Source organism: Fusarium redolens (assembly GCF_020744475.1).
Source record: "Fusarium redolens strain MPI-CAGE-AT-0023 chromosome Unknown BKA55scaffold_6, whole genome shotgun sequence".
Lineage (NCBI taxonomy): Eukaryota > Fungi > Ascomycota > Sordariomycetes > Hypocreales > Nectriaceae > Fusarium > Fusarium redolens.
In genome coordinates, this window is record NW_025763669.1 from 1565584 (window position 1) to 1584970 (window position 19387).

Sequence of the window (19387 nt, forward strand, 5' to 3'; positions counted from 1 at the left end):
GACACCGCTGCCTATCGGTAACCGTATTTTAACGGACTGAGGATCTGGAATTGAACGATGGCCTGTTTAGAGAATCCGGGTATTTGGAAGTGTCAGACCAAAATCAGACTAACATGCGAAGGATGCAACGCCTCTCAACAGGCTAGCTCTCATGCCATGCCTTGTTACCAACATGAAGCTCAACACAAATGATCGAAACATGCAGCTCCAGTTTACGCCCGTCGTTCCTAGTTCGACAACGCATCCTTTAACCTGAAGATCATCTTCAACGTCATCCAATCACCCCCCCACCACCAAGTTCCCGGTCCTCGTTCATCATACTGTACCGTTACTCCAAACACTCCCCATCACTGACAAGAGTTCGGGATTTCCCTTTACCCCGCTATGGCCCCTCATGGAGCTTTCGAGAGCTTCGCTCAAGCATTAAAAGCTCTCTGTCCCCCGTTCTAGAGGGTGCCTTTTAGCTCAGACATCAATTCTCGACTTCGTACAATAACTTGTCAACACACTCTCGAACAATTACAATGCCTCTCTCTGGACACTGCCTTTGCAAAGCCGTCACCTACAAGGTTGACGACGAGCCTCTTCTGGTTGGCTACGATCACTGTGACGATTGCCAGCGCCAGAGTGGTTCTACCTACTGTACGCCTCAGCTCCACGAGCCAATGATGATTAAATAGGTCAGGCTAACATCTCTTACTTTAGCTCTCGTGGCTGTTGTCAAGAAGGACAAGCTCACCATCAGCGGCCCCGTCAAGACTTACTCTGGCAGTAAGGGCTCTTCCGGCAACATTGTCCACCGTCTCTTCTGTTCCGAGTGCGGCTCTCCCATCGCCCACGACCCCGATGCTGCTCCTGAGATCATTGCGCTCAAGGCCGGTACTCTCGACACCGAGATCAAGAAGAACTTGAAGCCGGTAAGTGCAACTGGCCCATGTCGATGCTAATGGTGACTAACATTGACCATAGGATACTGAGATCTGGACCGTCAGCAAGCTGCCCTTCTGTCAGGAGCACCTTGCTAAGCCCTTCTCCCACATGCCCGAGTAAAGAACAGAACATTGGAAGGATATGATAATGAGGAGTTAGCGAGTTGTAAAGAAAGGCTACATGCCTGCAAATAGTTCAGAAAAATACAAATTTCTTAGCACCTTCTCTTCCCATTATATCCTTTGGTACTGGAATTCATCACGGGTTTACCAGTCTAGAGCACAGTTGTGCCGCAGCACTCGATGCCATGATACAAGTTGTAAAACATGGATTGATGTGGTTGTTGAGTATATTTAATAATTCATTCTCTAGATAATCTAACAGCGATCAAATTTACATAAATGCTTTTTCATCCACCCAGAACTCATCCGACATTAGATCATTATAGTCTACACCCTCATACAAGCGCAATACACAGCATCACCATCATCACCACTGTGATAGCGGGCTTCTCATAGCTGGCTGCATCGGCTTTAGGAAACTCCTTCTGTACACGGCCGGTTTCACTGGCCTGTGCCGTGAAGCAACTCGCCGTGCCGCAGTCATATCCATCTGGACAGCATCCAGCCACAGGGCCGGCATCTCGACCACAGAGGAACCAGCCATCTGCGCAAGTTGATGAGGGTCCTGGAGCAGGTGGAGCATCGGTTGCAAGGACGACGACAGTTGCGCCGTCTGAGACGATAGTTGTCGAAGGAGCAGGGCAATCGTGAACATCACAGTTTCGACCTGTTCGACAACATCCGCCGCCGTGAGTGGCGAGACAGCCGTAGAAGCCCGTGGGGCAGCCTGTTTGGGTCTCTCCATCGTCGCTTGATGTTACCGAGGTGCCAGTTGGGCGGTAGGGAGCGATGCCAGTGGCTGAGCCTGTAGCTGTAGGAGTCGCGGTCTCAGTACTATCTTCTGTGCCAGACTCGGTTTCAGTTTCAGTCTCGGCTGTGGTTCCAGCTTCGGAAGCCGTTGTAGGCTCTGCAGTTGTCTCAACCTCTGGTTCTGTTTTGGTAGTAGGCTCGACTGTGGGTTCCTCAGAAGTTGTGAGGACTGTCGTTTGATCTTGAGTTGCGGTTCTCGTCTGCGTAGCAACAGCACTTGGGACGCCTGATTATAGTCAATATTGGTTTGCGAAGCATTGCAGGTATTCACTCACAGCCCAGCCCTTGGCAAACATATCCCGGAATACAACACCCTCCGCCAAGCTCTGCAGAGCAGCTCGTAGCTCCATCAGGACACGCCCCAACACCTCCACCACAAGACGCACCGTCAGGACAGCACGCGATGCCTCCCGCCACAGTATTTCCAACATTCACACAATACGTCCCCTCCTGACAGCACTTGACTTCGGAGTCAATGTCAGAGCAGCTGTTCATCCCCTTGGGACAAGACGACCTCCTCTGCAGCAACGCCAATGCCTCTGCGGCTCGGCGCAGCAGGCTCTCGTGAGACTCTTCACTATGAGGGGCAAACGCTGGACGGTAGAAGCGCTCTGTGCCATTGAGGCTCAGAAGTTCGTCATCTTGCTCGTCAAGAAATGATATGGCAGCAGCGGCAGCTTCGCGCGGAGTAAGAACGTGCAGTGGTGCGAATGCGAGATGCTCCCGAAGGAGCTTATCGTGCGAACCAGGGGCGACTTTTCTGATAGCTATTGGTGAACATGATTCAGCGTAGGTTTGAGGAGGAAGCAATGAGGCGAGACACAACAGAAAAGCCGATATGGATCGCATTGCCGTATACTGAGTAAGCTGGAGAGCTCAGGTTCTCAAATTGTCTTGCGTTCAATTCTCGTTGGGCTCATAGAATTTCAAGTGACGGCGGTGAAATAAATGTGTGATGGGTATTATGAATGTTTACACCGCCACACAGTACGAGCCAAATGCCGTCGTTAGACACAGATTCAAGAACGTCAGGAAATGTCACTTGGCTATTGTTCAGATTATAAGATACCCGTTGAACGAGACAGGGTATGATGCTGCCGATGGGTATGACAATGACAACTCAGCCTTTTTAGGTGGCTTGTAAACAATTAATTGGGTGGCTGGGAGCCGGGTGGGTGAAGGTATGATGGGGCCACAAGGTGGCTCTATCGCTAGCTTGACAGATCCAATTGCGTGCTCCAGCACTCGGTTAAGTTATAGTGAGGCCCAGGAATCCTACGAATAGATCATAGCTCTGGTAGTTTACACGTATGAAGGAGAGAAATTAAGAAAAGTTTGTACGAGGAGGAGTCATGATGGCGGGCAGCGTGGCGTGCAACGTCATGCAGGGTCTCACAAGCTAACCTTATGAGGCGTCCTCTAACAACCAATGATCGAGCAAGTTCTCTGTAATTGCTTGGTAGATATCGTTGTCCTTTCCTATGTGTTTCGTCTAGTATACATCGTGATGGTACATGATTTCTATGCCCCCAATGCCTAACACCCAAGCGCCACCCATAGCATCGTGTTGTACATAAGTTATTACAGTCGCGGCACTTAGGCCCAGTTCAATGTTCTTAGAACACCAAATCGTCAGATTCCTTGAGCTTTTGATCGTCAGGCTGCTTTTGCTCTGCTTCTGTAGCAGCATCGACTTCTTCAGGTTCCCCACCAGTCGTCTTTTCTTCAGAGGAATTTTCACTTTCAGCTTCAATGAGCTTCGCCCCAGTCTCCGTTGCTATGGTCCTGCTCTCTACTTCGTCAGAATTGGCCTGCGACTCTGCCAGATTGGCCAAGGGCTCAACCGGCTCTGGTGCAACAACCACAGGTTCCTTGACAAAGGAATGACACAAGAGGCCTGCCGCAACACTGACGTTCAAACTATCCACACAGCTTCCTTGGACAAACCGAGGCACTGATAGCTCATAGTTGGCAGCAACCTTGATAGATTTCGATAATCCATAGCCCTCATTACCAAGAATTAGTAGACAGGGATGTTCGTTTAGTGGGCTTTGTGCCTCAATCGTGTCTGTTGACATGAACTTGCTCCCATGCTTTCGAACAAGCTTGCGATCAGGCGGCGCCACCGCAGCGTATGATTTCCAGCCAGCTTTCTGGGAGTCTTGGATGAACGTCACAGGATCATCCACCGCGAATAGCGAAACTTCCTCCACTGCACCGGCGGCGGACTTGAGAACAACCGGTGTGAGTGCGGAAGACCCTCGATTCGTGATGCCGACAGCGTCAACCCCGAGATAGCTAGCAGTGCGGATGATACCACCCAGGTTCCCCGGGTCGACAATCTCATTGAGCAGCAGGACAAAGGGCTTGGGCATCACATCATTGGATCGTCGAATAAAAGTGTCGGTGCCATTGATCGTTGCCTCTTCCTTGGTTTGGTGATCAAGGTCCACGTGAAAGCCCAGGCGACCAGGACTCTCCTCTAACTTGCCGAGAGACTTGATGGGGATTTGAGGTAGAGGGGAGGCTTCAAGCACGAAGCCATTATGAGGTCGTCCCATGCTCATCTTATCCATGATCCGTTGCTCTTCAGGAGGCACGATTGTTATGGAGACGTTGAGTTTCTTCGCCATTCGTGTCAAGGTAACAGTATCCTTGTTATATTTTCGGTTTTCATTGGCGTGGATGTAGAGGTTATATAACTTTCGTCGGTTCTGCTCCAGTGCTGCCTTGACAACTGATCGGCCGTATAGGAACTGTGAAGCAGCGGTCGTGTATTTGAGGGTCATGGCCATCATCTCTTTCTTCTTTCCACGCTTAATATCGACAGAATCGTCTCCCTGGTCATTCCGTCGGTCTTCTCGAGCGTTGTCATGGCGAAAGTCGCTACGCTCTGAACGATCAAATCGCTGCTGCGATCCGTCAAATTGACCATTGGACCACCTACCTGAGAGATTTGACTGACGATCTTGACGGTCGAACCGACCAAAACTTTGTTGTGGATCTTCAGGACGTCGTTCTGAACGATTGAATTGCTGATTTGATTTTTCGAACCTCTCGTTCGATGGCCCAGGTCGCTCGTCTCGTGCAATATCATCATCCCCATCCCTGGACCCAAACGCTCGCTCCTTTTTGTCTTCACGGAATGATCGCGGCCGGACAGGTTGCTTTATGTTCAGATTATCGGCCACCTCTTTGAGATCGCCATATTTCATTCGGTGTACGAAGCTGCGATTTCCAAATTCGTTTTCAGGATCAGCAAATCGCCTCCTTCTGGTTCGGCGGCCTATGCCTAGCTCTTCTCTCTCTTCTCGTGCCTTCTTTTCCTCCTCTTTTTTCCTTAACTTCTTCTTCAGCTTCTGTTCCTGACGCCAATTTCGTGTGCCACTTGTTTTCAAGCCGGAGTCAATGGCTCTTGCACTGAACTTTTCGAAAAACTCGTCTCGACGGGGGGGCTCTTTGACACGAGTGAGGCGCCCTCCTCCAACTTTTCGTCGACCGGTATCATGTTTGGCGCTGCTGTCTGGGCCTTTTTGAATTCGTTCAGACCTGATCGCACCTCGGATAATGGCTGAGAGACCTTTTGCGCGAACAAAGATGGGGGCGAAACTCCTGGTAGCGGGATGAAGCCTTGCCAATGGACGATTTAGAGCAACAACCCTTAGTTGTGTAGGAGTAAGCATTGCATAACGTGGCTATAAATCGCTCGACAAGAATTTTCCTAAATTTTTCGTTTGCGTTTGTCCTGCCTGCTGCACTGCAGGTTGTAGTTGAATTCGTTCAAGAATCCCTTCAGTAGAAAGTTTCAATATTTGCCCCGCTGAATTATTTTTCTGCCCCATTGACTGCGTTTAGCGGGTCAAGGGCTGGGCGGTGAGACTCGACGGCAGTGCATTATGGATTATTGCCCCGTGGCCCAGGTGTTAATTGGGCCATAACTTTAACGCGTTTGAATGCGACTGTCGCGTTTCCCGATGCCAATGAAAAGTGAACCTTAAGCAACTCAACAATCAAAATCTCCGTTATGGCGTTTCAGCCATACCAGCAAGCTTATCAAGTTACGAGCCAGCTCGTCAAACTAATCTAAACAATTTGTACACCTAGTCTTGATTCTGACGGACAGTACTGTATACCCAGTGACCTATACACCCCGCCAGGTCTCGATCGCTTTACGAACATCTCCTTTGCGATTTATGCGACGCACCCGGCAGCCACCAGATGGACGCCGAGAACTCTTTCTACGAACCCCTCGAGAGCCTCATAAATCAAGATGATAACGCTATTGAGCGGTCGCTAGAGTGGCTTCTGGCGGATCTCAATGGAACAAACGGTTCTCTGCCTGCTAACGTAGATATGGATAGGGGACGGCAGCCAACGGTGCATGGAAAGATGAACGCTCGAGATGATGATAAGGAAGAAGGAATTCCCCAAATCGAGGGCGATGGATCAGACATTTTCAGACTTTCTCGGCCCAGCTACAGGTTCGAGGTTGCGATTCCGGAAATGCCTATTGAGAAGCGCAACGAGTACTCGGCCGTTCATAGCGATATCGTCGAGTTCATATTTGGGGAGCTCCCGCCAGATCATGGCATTATCAAGTATCGTGTTGAGTTTACAGATGGGCGACAAGAGTTGGTAGGTGGATATTCTTTCATTCTTTCATAAGGAGATGCGAGGCTGCTTTTTCTGCATGGCCAAGAAACGCTATTATCTATATGCTTGAGTACCGCTCAAGCTATTATTCTGCAGCCTCAAGCTCGAGCCGCAAATATAATATGCGAGCTCTTGTTCATAACATGCCTTATTCACTGCCTAACTCGCAAACATATTCTTCTCTATTGTGCCCCCCCCGCTGCCGCTCTTCCTTCATCACGCCTTTTTCCCCTTTTCATTTCTTTACCTGTAACACACTTGCACACTCCCCTTCTCAATACCCTCTCTTCCACTTTCACCGCAAAGCACTGATTTATCTTCAAGATATCTACAGCTGAACTCGTTACCCTTGAGAACGGAAGAGCTGCCTTAGCCCGATTCAGCCAAGGCCTATTGCCACACGAACTTGACGACATGTCTACCCGCAAGCGAAAATACATACCAGATGATGAGTGGGATTCTGGACAGGAGTCTGTTGTTTCTGACCGTATGGAGATTGATGCGGAGGAGGATGACGAGCCCGTTCAGAGAAAACGCTCGTCTCGAAGCGTACCCCGACGCCTTCGCTCCAGGGAGAACACCAAGCAACTTTCACGTAGTCCTGCGATGATGGTTGACGAAGATGATCTGGAAGATCTACAGCCAGAGCCTTTAGGGGCCACTAGATCGTTGAGAACTCGGCAGCCAAGACAACTGACTGGGATGTCCTTTAAGAACGGCATCAATAGTCAAGACCAGGACGAACTGCTTGGTGATGCCCCTCTTGTTTCATCGGGCGAGGAAGATGATGATTTCATGCCTATGGTTGTCTCCGATCTTGCCCCCAAGAAAGGACGCCCTAGCAGGACCCGACAAAAATCGAGGCGTCTTCAAACGGCGAGCATGCGACAAAAGGCTCGATCTCAATTGCGCCAGAAGTCTCATGACTCAGACATCGAGTTTGAAGCACCTCGGCGTTCCTCCAGAGCGACAAGGAATACCCTAAACATGCGAGATGATACCCAAATGGACGAGGATTCCTTCTATATTGCCGATGATAGGGCCCCCAGCGCTCCGAAGATCATCTCAATCAGAGAAGTTTTTCAACCTCTTCCCGCCGACTCAGAGTTTGCTTCCATGCACATGGATACTTGTCACAGTTGCGGTGGCTCACGACAACGGGGCCAAATGATTTACTGTCAGGGCTGCACATTGTCCTACCACAAGAACTGCCTGGGATACCGCAGTGCTCGCGAGCATATGGTTACCAAGGTCGGTGAGGATGACTTTGTCATGCAGTGCAGGTTCTGTATCGACGTCCCAAATAAAAAGGACGACAGTGCTCCCAGGCATAGCATGTGTCAGGCATGCAAATCTCCAGGTCGCAGCTGCGCTGCCTTCTCTGAAAAGAAGACATCTCGACAAGAGGAGAAGCTTCGTGAACAGAACGATGGCATTGACCCAATCACTCATGTTCCTCCGGAACTTCTTAACAACGCTGATGCTGTCCTCTTCCGATGTGCTTCATGTCATCGAGGCTGGCACGTTGATCATCTTCCGGGCGCTAGAAGCGGAACAATCGGAACAGATCTTAAGTCTGAGCGCCTGCAGGACCATTCGATTGACTGGCAATGCAAAGAGTGCGCAAATGCTAGGCACAAGATTCATCGACTCGTGGCATGGCGTCCGATACCGATAGAGTTTGCCAAACAAATCCCTCGACCGATGTATGCTGAGATTCGAGAGGACGACAAAGAATACCTGATCAAGTGGGAAAGTCGATCTTATGCTCACTGTGACTGGAAGCCGGGTGCATGGGTGTACGGCGTGGCAGCGTCCACGATGCGTACATCCTTCGGAAAAAGAGACATTGAGCAGGATTTGATGAAACTTAGTGAGCAAGAAGCCATTCCGGATGAGTTTCTTATGCCAGACATAGTTCTCAACACCAGATTGGACCCATCACTTCCAAGACCAAAGACAAAAAAAGACGAATTAGAGAACTTGGCCAACGTCAGCAAGATCTTTGTCAAGTTTCAAGGTCTTGGCTACGACGACGTTGTGTGGGACACGCCGCCATCAGAGGATGCAGGCGATATTTATGCTTCCTTTGTGGAGGCTTACTATGAGTATGTTGAGGGCAAATACTTCAAGAGTGAACCTCAGCACAAGATCAGAGAACGAGTCAAGACTTACAAGGCCGAACCGTTTGAGGAGATCAACGAGCAACCTGCTGGCCTCAAACGCGGAAAGCTCATGGGATATCAAATAGAAGGAGTCAATTGGTTGTTGGGGAACTACCATTCAGGCCGCAGTGTGGTTCTCGCAGATGAGATGGGCTTGGGAAAGACTGTTCAGGTTGTAGGTCTTGTGACTTCATTAGTCCAAGACAGCCCCAAGGTAAGGCACCGGCGCCCAGGAAGCTGACGGCAAGTAAACTGACATGATAATAGTGCTGGCCTTTCCTTGTTGTTGTTCCGAATGCCACATGTCCGAATTGGCGCCGTGAGTTCAAGCAGTGGGTGCCAGAGCTGCGAGTGGTCGCCTATCACGGCGGAAGAGAACCGCAGGCACTTGCTTACAAGTACGAGCTGTTCCCCAACGGATCTACTGACATGAAGGCACACGTTGTGATCATGTCCTATGATTCAGCACAGGACCCCGCGACAAAAACCCTTTTCAAGTCTATCAATTGGGCAGGGCTTGTGGTTGACGAGGGTCAGCGCTTGAAGAATGACCAGAACCTTCTATATGGTGCTCTTCGCTCAATGCGAATTCCTTTTCGACTTCTGCTTACTGGCACACCACTCCAGAACAATAAGAGGGAGCTGTTCAATCTTTTACAGTTCATTGATGAGAAGCAGAATGCCGAAGAATTGGACGCAGAGTATGCGGTTCTTGACAAGGAGACGCTACCGAAGTTACACAACAAGATTCGACCATACTTCCTTCGCCGAACCAAAGCAGGCGTTCTCAAATTTTTGCCTCCCATGACACAAATCATTCTGCCAGTCACAATGACTGTGATTCAGGAGAAGCTTTCGAAGAGTATCATGGCCAAAAATCCCGAGCTCATCAAGGCCATGTTCTCTAACAGCAAGATGAACAAGAAGGAACGTGGATCTCTCAACAACATTCTAATGCAGCTGCGGAAATGCCTCTGCCATCCTTTCATGTACTCCGAAGCTATCGAGGAGCGTCACCATGATCCTACAGTAATTCAACGCAACCTGATCGAGGCATCGGCCAAGCTCCTACTTCTCCAAGTCATGCTTCCGAAACTCCAGGAAAGAGGGCATCGCGTGTTGATCTTCAGTCAGTTTTTACAGCAATTAGATATTATTGAGGATTTTCTCAATGGCCTAGGCTACGATTTCCGCCGTCTCGATGGCAGTATCAGTAGTCTAGAAAAACAACGTCGCATTGATGCCTTCAACGCCCCTGACTCGCCCATCTTTGCGTTTCTGCTTTCGACAAGAGCTGGTGGTGTTGGTATCAATCTCGCTACTGCAGATACAGTTATTATCCTCGACCCTGATTTCAACCCACACCAGGATATCCAGGCATTGTCCCGTGCTCATCGTATTGGACAGAAGAAGAAGGTCCTTTGTTTCCAGCTCATGACCGTAGACTCGGTCGAAGAAAGAATTATGCAAATCGGTAAGAAGAAGATGGCTTTGGATCATGCCCTGATTGAAAGCATGGATGACGACGAACTTGCTGGTGATGATCTGGAGTCTATATTGAAACACGGCGCCCAAGCCTTGTTCAACGATGACTACGAAAAGAAGTCTATCCACTATGACTCTGCTGCTGTTGATGCACTTCTAGATCGAACAGGCGATACAGAAAGCAAAGCTGACGATGGGGCATCCTTCTCTTATGCCAAGGTATGGTCCAACGATAAGTCCGGCTTCGAGGCTGGACTTGCTACCGAAGAGACGGCTGAGCCAGAAGCTATCAACTCAAGCGTTTGGGATCGTATTCTGGCTCAACGTGAGGCAGAAGCACAGCGTCAAGCCGAAGCAAATCGGGAGGTTCTCGGTCGCGGTGGTCGACGTCGACAGGTAGGCTATTGGTTTGTAAACTCCTAAACATCATCAGCTAACCACTAAACAGGCTATCAACTACAAGACGAACGCCCTAGATAACCCTATCCCTGGCGATGCCGAAGCTGAGCCGTCAGACTCCTCCGATGACTTTGCTGGCGGTGACTCTGGAGAAGAGTCTGAGGAGGAAGATCCGTCACTGACAAAAGGTAAACGCCAAAAGATTTCATCTGTTAATCAAACAACCCCGTCCACGACACCAGTGAAAAATACAAGCCGCAAAAGTAAAATTAACAAGACTGCAACACAGACGCCGAAGCAGACCTCCACAACCTCAAAGCATCCAACGCAGGTAACGCCAGACCGCAGCAAGTCGTTGGCGACCAGCAAAAAGCCAGTCGCAGGACCCGGCAAGAAACGCCAAACAACCACACCAAACAGCAAAAGCAGCAGCCAACGGGGCAAATCAGTGACACCCAAAACTCCAAGCAGCAACGGAGTACCCAAGACAAACGCACAGCGATCCCCGGCTACCCCACGCAAAACCCCTACCGACAAGCGAGTGGCCCAATAAATACCGGAATGCCTATTGACTTCACACGATACATCAAGGGTAATTACCTCTACCAGGGCAAATCTACAGAACCTGTACCACCTGAGCGGGTGATTCCCACCCAACCCCATGCTCCTAACAACCAAATAGTTGATTACAGATATATCCGCCTTCGCTCAGAAGCCGAAGTTAGAGTAGCCCTTGATTGGGTCCAACGTTCGGAACCTGAGACTGAGGTCAGGAAACAACACAAGGCGGTTCTACTAAACCGTCTAAGGTCGTTTACCGCTAAGGGCGGAACGCAGCACAAATGATGTTACTTTGGACATAGAGAAAACGTGGTTGCTCAGTGCAAGCAGCCGCGCTGATACAATAATTCCCCCACATTTGGTGTGAATTAAAAGTGGACAACAAGTCCTTTGCTTTGCCAGACATTTTGATTTATGCTTGTTTGCATGCCAGGCGGCATCATGCACGCGGAGCTGGGTACCCAGTGAAGGAAGATGGCAAGCTATCAAGTAACCTTGGAAGTGAGCGGCATGACTAACCTCCTCAGTATAGGGAGGCCAGATGATAGACAGCATAGCACAGGCGAAGGGCTTCGGAATGAAAACTTTCATGAATGCACACATGAGCCTAGTTCCTCATTTGATATTTTCGGTCAAGTGTTTGATGGCAAGTGACGGCAAACTCTAGCTGCAGGTAACCGCAGTCGTGGTATATGTCTTGCAAAGCACGCCTCAATTTTAAGCAAACATGTCATGGTGATGACCGTATTCTCAAGTATAAGATGTGGTCAAGCCTTATAAACCGCCCGCCTGAGATTAATCAGTTATCCCCATCCCCATCCTCTTACCTATACCGTGCCCTCGAGCCACCCTGGTAGCCTTCACACCGTATTGTTAAGCATAGGCGCTGCCCTCCGTTTGCTGTTTGCCAGCGCATGTCTCGAAGTTATAACCCGTCTTCCGTTACCCGTCTCCCAGCTCCCAGCTCCCAGCCGCTTGATAAGCCGTGCGTTGGTGCTCCTGAAGCCAAGGTTTCTTATAGCCGTTGGATGCTACACTTCTTGAATCGTTTAGAAAAAGACTGTCTATGCGATACCAACCCTGACTTCGATCATCCCCGGATGAAGCATTAGTCTCTTTCGCCTTCCCATCAAATCAAATTTAACCCTTCTCTTCAATACATTATCAAAAGATCTCGTGTTCATCGCTGGGCTCAAATTCCGTCCCAACACCTCCTCATCTCTCAACATTATGAATCGACCAAGTTCTATGGATCTTTCTCAGCCTTCCTCCAACAACCACTTTCATGTGGTTGGTGGCAGCGGTTATCCTGTTCAAGTGTCTTATGGAGGCTGGCAGCAGAACACTCAAGTCTCCCAGCTTTCTGCTCCACGAAGCATGATATCTGGCAACTGGCGAGGTTCTCCGCCATCTGCAAATCCCATGAACAGCACTGTTCCCGGTACTAAGCACTCGCTCATGGGTTCTCCAGCTAATCCCTCTCCTTCCAACGGCGACGGCGGGCCCGTGAGCATCTCTGATTGCCTCAACGGCTATGCGTACTGCGTGAAGCGACCTGACGGGCTGTACACGAGACTAATTCCGGCAGACATGGTCCCAACCCTCATCGAGCTGCCTGCTACCCAGACAAGCGCCCAGGGAATGATACTGCTCCCGAACTTACACATGCAGCCACCGCGAGGGGTTCCTGGGATGAATCAGCCTGTCACATTCAAGGTACGTGAATTAAATATAGCGCACACAGGTAAACGATGCTGAGTGTATAGGCTCCAACTGGCCCAGCATCTGATATCCTCCAGGTAATCAGCCTCTGGCAGTATTTCGTTATTTTTGTTGTGATTGTCCTTTCCTGGTGCAAAACTAACATCGTTTTATAGACAAGGATTGATCGTATCGTTGCAACATCACCCACTCAGCAACGCAGAACCAAGATCTATTGCGACAAATGGATTCACGACGGCACTTGCGCCTTTACTCAGCAGGGCTGCAAGTACAAACACGAGATGCCCTTTGACAAGGCTACGCAACAGTCTTTGGGCCTGTTCCATGGGTTCCCCAAGTGGTGGCGAGATCACCAGGAAGACCTTCAGAAGCACCGCAATCAAGACTTGCCGGCCAGTAGCAGCCAAGCCATCCTTCAGCCTGGCTGGCGAGCTGATAGCAACGAGGATGCCCCTCAGACCGTTACAGTCCTGTCTCCCATCGGCCCTGAGAGAAATCAGAAATCAAGCAAGGGAAATCGCCGCTCTCAGACTCGTGAGGGGCTGTTTACTGCTCCGGCATGCGAGAAGCGCCTACTAGCAGGTTCAGAGACTGACTGGTTCATGACTTCACCGGCAATTCAGGGCTGGAACGGATCTTCGCCTCGCCCTTCTTCCGTCTCAGCTGGTCATTATATTCGCCAGTAATTGTGTGTTGGGCAAACTACCTTCCTATACGAAGACAAAGAAAAAGGAACATTTCGACTAGACTTTCGACAAGGTTCAATGGATTAGAATTAAAAGCAACGGGAGTGACTCATTCACTCTGTTTTTATGTACCTGCTGGAAATCTGTCAATGTACATGGCTCATTTCCAAAGGCTGTTCGATTGATGTGTTGTCCAGCAACTTAGATATTACTCTCTTTTCTCTTTGATCATTTCATATTAGATACGAACCACATCTTTAGTATAATCTCTGAAAGGCAATGTCTGGGACGCTGCATTGGGACTTGCTTCGTAGATAGCTGAATGATCTGTGGTTTTTCTGTCATTAGCCAACCACGTTTTATGAGAAGTCACTCCGATGGGGTTACATAGGCTTTGGTGAGCTGACCAAACGATTTAGATTTCAGGCAGGATCTATGTGTTACATGAATTAGATGAATACCTGCTGTTAGGCTTAAGTTAACGTTGTGCTTGGCCATACGATGCTGGTGCTTGTGCAATGTGAAGTCTAGTTGTGGGATTTTTGCGCAAGTGGGCCAGAATGGCATGTAGGAGACAATGAGCGACGTCTAGACCGAGATTCGTTTCTGTAAAGGTTTCGTAGAATCATGCTTGTCTGGCGAACAGAATTTCCAAAAACCCCACTATAAGACGAATGAAGCTATCTCCAACCCCCCACCTAAACCTTTGGTGGTGGTGGTGGGGCAGCTCCTTATCGATATCCGCCGGACGATAAGCTCTTTCGGCTAATTCCCGGACCTACAACGTCACCACCCCTCCAATGCGAGAGCTGTGCTCATGAGTGTTGCCTATGAGCTTGGAGAGAAACAACAAACTTCACATCATCTGATTCTCCGTACCTCAATACGAAACGGGAGCTTACAATACAAAGTTCTTCGTTGTCACTTTGAATTTTTGACGAGCATGATAGGGAGAAGATCAGTGTGATACTTTCATCAACTCAAACTCCACAGTTTCACATAAACTACATTGAGAATCAGCCTGAGTATCCAGAGCCCAGCTGAGAATGGACACCGTTGCGGCTGTTTTAGCTGCCTTCACGCCAACTCAGGCCGCCGCGCATTCCGTCAAGAAGTATGATACAGCTATTAGGGACCATGTCGCAGCTGTGAAGTCGCTATGCGCGAACCAGCGGGAAGTCATCAGTGCTAATGCTAGCCAAATTCTACAAGTAAATCTCACAGTATCTTTGTTAATTCTAGCTAACGCTCCCAGAACATTGACCCCTCGAGTGACTCTATCACAATTCAAGCCATCCTCCTTCTCTTACTACAAACATCGAGCCCCCCACCTGATATCGAACGAAGCACCCTCTTAGACGAGATCCTCCGATTCCTTCTCAACTTCAACCCTCTTCAGATACGATATGTGGGTTCTGAATTCCGACGGCTGCTTGAATATGTCGCAGCAGGCACGTTGTTTACTGTATGCGCCATCTCTCCGTGACATCGCAAGGCGCTAACCATCATGCTACTAGACAAGTGTTACTGTAGAGGCTTTGGCTGCCGCCATACTGCGACTCGATCCCACAGGAAGCATGTTCACGTCTACCCATCTTACAATGATCAAAATCGCTTACTCGACATCCTGGATTGAGCCCGCTCTCAAGGTTCTCGATTGCGATGTTACGTTCTACCCTGGCATGGCGGGCCAGAAGGACGCTAAACTCTTGTGTGATAGTAGTATCCATTCCGCTTCCTTCATCTCAGTCGATACAGGCCTGACTGGGGATGTGAAGAGCTCTGCCGTCTTGGAGTATAATCACCTGAGCGCGCAATGCTACATGTCACGACGAGACTGGACCAAAGCCTACCGAGCTCTCGAGCGCGTCATTACGCACCCGTCAAAAGATAAGGGCGTTAGTAAGGTCATGGATGAAGCGTACAAGCGGTGGTTGCTGGTCGGGCTACTTAAGGATGGAAAAGAGCCGAATCTTCCATCATATACTGCCACTATGGCCAAGAATACCTACTCCATACTAGGAGCGCCATACAAGAATATCACCACTCAGTTCACAACCACGAATGCGGGACAGCTCAAAGCGGACATTGAGGCCAATCATCAGGTCTGGGAGGAAGACGGCACCTCATCGTTGGTTGCGGAGGTAGTGGCCGCGTACCCAAAGTGGCAAATCATCAACCTCCGCGACATTTATACAAGGGTGTCCATTTCCCAAGTGCGTCTATCAACACTCAGTGCCGAGACGGGTGAAATCCTCACGGACGACGATACTACCACACGCTTAGTTCAAGACATGATTGATTCAGGTCTACTAAAAGGCGAGCTACAGCCGGGCAACAATGGGGACGAACTCTATCTCCACTTCCACGACGATAATGAGGCGATGACAGAGGCAAAGTTTGCCCAGGAGATTGCCCAGCGTTACCAGAACATCGAAAATCTTGGTAAGCAGTACAAAGCAGCCAACGAACGGCTGGGCAATAGCAAGGAGTACGTGAAACACGCTGTTAGGGAGCAGAAGCGGGCAGATAAGGACCCTGCAGATCCTGGAGTTGGTTTTGATTCTCTAATAGAAGATGAAGACCTTATGACTGGCATCACACCAACTGCCTGATTCGATTACGGGGAAACGGGCATATTGAATTAACCCCAAAACGGGTATCTGGCAATAACCTATGGTCAGCAGTATGAGTCTATTCTTCTGAAAAGCAGCCATAGTTCTTTCTCCCATCACAGGACGCGACATGTTCATTGGGAGTTGGCTAACAATGCTGCTCACATGAGTTACGGTAGATGAAGACGCAGCGTATACTTTAGATGCATTAGATAGTTAATCAAAAGAACTAGCTGTGGTCAAGCACCACTTGATGAGGGTGTCCTGCCCCCCTGATTTCGTCTTCTGCTCCAGATTATATCTTCCTCCTTTGTTCCCATTTCTCAATTTTGAAGGACATCTCTGGAACTCTGGAACTCCATTTACCGTTTGTCACTATCGCTCTAATTCCTGGTTCTATTTCTCCTCCTTAATTCTCTATTCATGTTCCTTTCTGTGTATCTTGGGCCCGTGATGGAGCACAATACGACTCATAATCACGCCTCTCTGTGGTACGCATCTGGTTTACCAGCCTTTCCGTTGATCTCGAGAGTCATTTCTTCAATATCTTCATGTGCCCTTTCACCCCACGTGCCCTCGCCAGGAGGATGCTGGTGTTCGTAACGCTTCACCTGCGCATGGTAAGCTCTTTGTTGCCTTCGAACTTCCAATTCACATTGTCCTTGCCAGCCTTGTACAGAAGCATAGGCTCAGGTCGGACATCTCTCCGATGCCCCTTCCTTTCCCACTCTTATAATGGTTTGAATAACGTCTTCCGCTCTCATATTGGGCGCTGTGCCTCGAGAGTGCTTCTCCAATACTTTGCCACTCGCCGCAGTATACTCTCTGCCAAAGAATCAGGTTCTTAAACAAGTTTGATCTTGCGGGTGTGGGTTTTTTTTTCTTTTTCTTTTTTTCTTTTTTTCTCTTCTTTTTTAGAAATATCTAAGAAGTTTTCTCTGGGATGAATGCCGTCGGCGCCCCTTTCAAGGATGTCGAGAGGAGCTCGAGCTTTGAGCATGTCATGGTGCTGCTTGAACCGCGTATGACAAGATGACGACCATCAAGGCTGAACCATTGGCCAAAGGGACCACAGTCATTGTATAGTTCACTAGTGGCCGTATAAAGCCAGTGGTGTTTCTTGCATGAGTAGATGTGCTAGCAGAACACACAAGAAGTCAAGAACTGTTCCTTCTATGGTCGTATTACTTATTCATTGTCAGTTGCACGAGATATTATCTTGTGTTTTGTCAATATTTTTGCTGAAATATAATCACCATGAGACTTGAAATCTCGTGACATTCTAGGTGACGTATGAAGTTCATGAGTTGTGTGCCAAATTGCAAGAGGTTGAGTGTCTCGAGCTCAACGACGCATATTCTTCCATCACGAACAATGTATTAGCAGTCCTTTGAGGCACTCTCATGGCCATTAAGTATTATAATTAAGATCTTCACATGACAGAAGGTTCAATTGAAATCCAAAAACGATTATTATGACGCTATCTTTTCTTCAAAGTGTATTGTATTATTTAGGCGGAAGAATTCATAGCCCACCTCAGCGCCGTGAAAGAATTTCGTCCGCTTTGGTAGAGCTCAACACAATCATGTTGGAAGGCCTACCCCCTTGACCTCGCCCGCCTGTCTATACCGTGATATCCTATGTACTATACGTCCCTTATGCTCATGGCGACAAACATCTAAAATGAGTATTCTCTATGCAATTATTCCCTGCTCCGCGTAATGCAATGAACCAAACAGTCTAAATAAGCGCGCAATTCTGGTTGTTGCGCAGGCTTTTGATTTCATGTCGTGTCCCAGAACTTAAAGAGCCTTAGCTTCTCAACGATCTTGGAATTCTGGGCCGAAGGCTTTTTCTCCAAATTTGTACATCAGCAGGGCCTCGAAGCTGAAGTTAGATCCGCATAGCGTCCTACGACGAATGTGATGAAGACCTATGCCTTCTTCGATGACGAAGGTTTGGATGCGCCGCCCTCATCTCTCCCTGAAGACACTGCGGCTCATCCCTGTTAGGTCTACAACAGCAACCCATAGCAGCATGTAACAGGAATGCCACATCGGTGAAAATAGCAGCCAGCCACATGAAGACAAACATCTTGATGCCAATGTTTGCCCTGATATTGAGTTGATCCTGCGCCGTGAGTGCGACCTTAGCAGCAACACTTATGACAGTTGCAATGATAGCTGCGAGCGAAATAAGAATCGCTGTGCAGAAAGCGAGAACTGTTATTACCAGACTCCACCAACGGGTGCGAATAACGAGAAGGCTTAGTGGAATAAGGACAAAGTCGATGCATATGCCGGCCATGAAACATCCATACATGATTCTAGAGCCTATCTTGAGCAAGTTGAGGACGGTGACGGCCTCAGCAGGGAGTGCAATCTGGGCCCCAGCGAGTAGTTCGCTGACAAGAATCTCGACGGGGTTGAACCAGTACCACTGTTTAGGATTAGAGCAGTACGTAACGCCTCTGATTTGTGGTGTTAGCTATCGTATGCCTCATGAGAAGATGGAAAACATACTCATCGTTGTAGCCTTCGCAGAAGTTCCAGAGTCCAACCTGGTAGAAATCATGCAGACCTAAACTCCGAGCGACAGAATTGAGAAGTCTCGAATTATCGACTGAGATTGGTATAACTTGAGAAACATCAAGTTTAAAGAAGTATATGTCGTTCAATGTCGAATTGATATGGGTATTACCGATTATGACGAGAATCAAGAAGGGTATCGACAGAAAGTACAGCGTGCTAGCAGCTATAGCTGTGTTTCGCCTATGCACGTTCGCCATCGTACCTAGGCACTGCGGTATCGGAGTAAGCTACCAAAGGGCTCGTTCGTATGTTGGTGATGCCTTCTAGTTGCTTGCTGGCTGTGCTGCAAAATACTAGTGATGAAACAAATAATGAACAGAACAAGAAAGATGAAAGGAAACGATAGTCACGGAGTGGTATGCGGTTGAATGTCAACGCAATCCACAAAAACAAAAGAAACAAATGGGGTTACGAAAGGCTTCGCACTCCGGAGAACAAAAGAAAGATAGCGACAGGATAATGAAGAAGGTGCAGTAGAGAAATGCGTTGCGAAGTGGGCCAGCCAAATGATCAACGCCAGCTGTAAGGTACTTGGGGGAGCGAGCAAGGAGCGACCGCTTTCACAGTGATAGTGGAGCAATCGTCATGATGAAGGGAAAATCCCAATTCCAAGGATCTTGCCAGAAGACATGGATCCATGCAATCCAT

The 19387-nt window shown here is 48.8% G+C and overlaps 6 protein-coding genes across 6 annotated transcripts; 3 read left to right on the top strand and 3 right to left on the bottom strand.

Annotated features, from left to right (window-relative positions):
• The first annotated feature begins 378 nt into the window (after positions 1 to 378).
• BKA55DRAFT_321708 (Mss4-like protein) lies at positions 379 to 1241 on the top strand. Its single transcript, XM_046185688.1, has 3 exons — positions 379 to 642; positions 706 to 917; positions 970 to 1241. Exons 1-3 carry the CDS (start codon positions 525 to 527, stop codon positions 1048 to 1050), a joined length of 411 nt encoding a protein of 136 aa, XP_046051179.1. The 5' UTR covers positions 379 to 524; the 3' UTR covers positions 1051 to 1241.
• Positions 1242 to 1387: 146 nt separating this feature from the next.
• Positions 1388 to 2711, bottom strand: BKA55DRAFT_508908 (uncharacterized protein; the record flags this gene model as incomplete). Its single annotated transcript, XM_046187485.1, has 2 exons — positions 1388 to 2088; positions 2138 to 2711. 2 exons carry the CDS (start codon positions 2709 to 2711, stop codon positions 1388 to 1390), a joined length of 1275 nt encoding a protein of 424 aa, XP_046051180.1.
• Positions 2712 to 3292: 581 nt separating this feature from the next.
• On the bottom strand, positions 3293 to 5745 carry BKA55DRAFT_564525 (uncharacterized protein). The gene has a single exon (XM_046192500.1). The coding sequence runs from the start codon at positions 5543 to 5545 to the stop codon at positions 3479 to 3481; it is 2067 nt and encodes a 688-aa protein (XP_046051181.1). The 5' UTR covers positions 5546 to 5745; the 3' UTR covers positions 3293 to 3478.
• Positions 5746 to 6080: 335 nt separating this feature from the next.
• On the top strand, positions 6081 to 13533 carry BKA55DRAFT_592871 (uncharacterized protein; the record flags this gene model as incomplete). The annotated part of the gene is made up of 11 exons (XM_046195458.1): positions 6081 to 6497; positions 6840 to 8894; positions 8948 to 10561; positions 10614 to 10752; positions 10854 to 11332; positions 11559 to 11614; positions 11653 to 11775; positions 11809 to 11813; positions 12297 to 12841; positions 12892 to 12924; positions 13003 to 13533. The coding sequence occupies 11 exons, from the start codon at positions 6081 to 6083 to the stop codon at positions 13531 to 13533; spliced, it is 5997 nt and encodes a 1998-aa protein (XP_046051182.1).
• Positions 13534 to 14579: 1046 nt separating this feature from the next.
• Positions 14580 to 16148, top strand: BKA55DRAFT_538000 (uncharacterized protein; the record flags this gene model as incomplete). The annotated part of the gene is made up of 3 exons (XM_046189985.1): positions 14580 to 14744; positions 14789 to 14998; positions 15051 to 16148. The coding sequence occupies 3 exons, from the start codon at positions 14580 to 14582 to the stop codon at positions 16146 to 16148; spliced, it is 1473 nt and encodes a 490-aa protein (XP_046051183.1).
• A 1452-nt stretch (positions 16149 to 17600) lies between these two features.
• Positions 17601 to 19353, bottom strand: BKA55DRAFT_736960 (SUR7/PalI family-domain-containing protein). The gene is made up of 2 exons (XM_046201355.1): positions 18671 to 19353; positions 17601 to 18618 (listed from the first exon to the last, which is right to left on the bottom strand). The coding sequence occupies exons 1-2, from the start codon at positions 18934 to 18936 to the stop codon at positions 18060 to 18062; spliced, it is 825 nt and encodes a 274-aa protein (XP_046051184.1). The 5' UTR covers positions 18937 to 19353; the 3' UTR covers positions 17601 to 18059.
• Between the last annotated feature and the right edge of the window lie 34 nt (positions 19354 to 19387).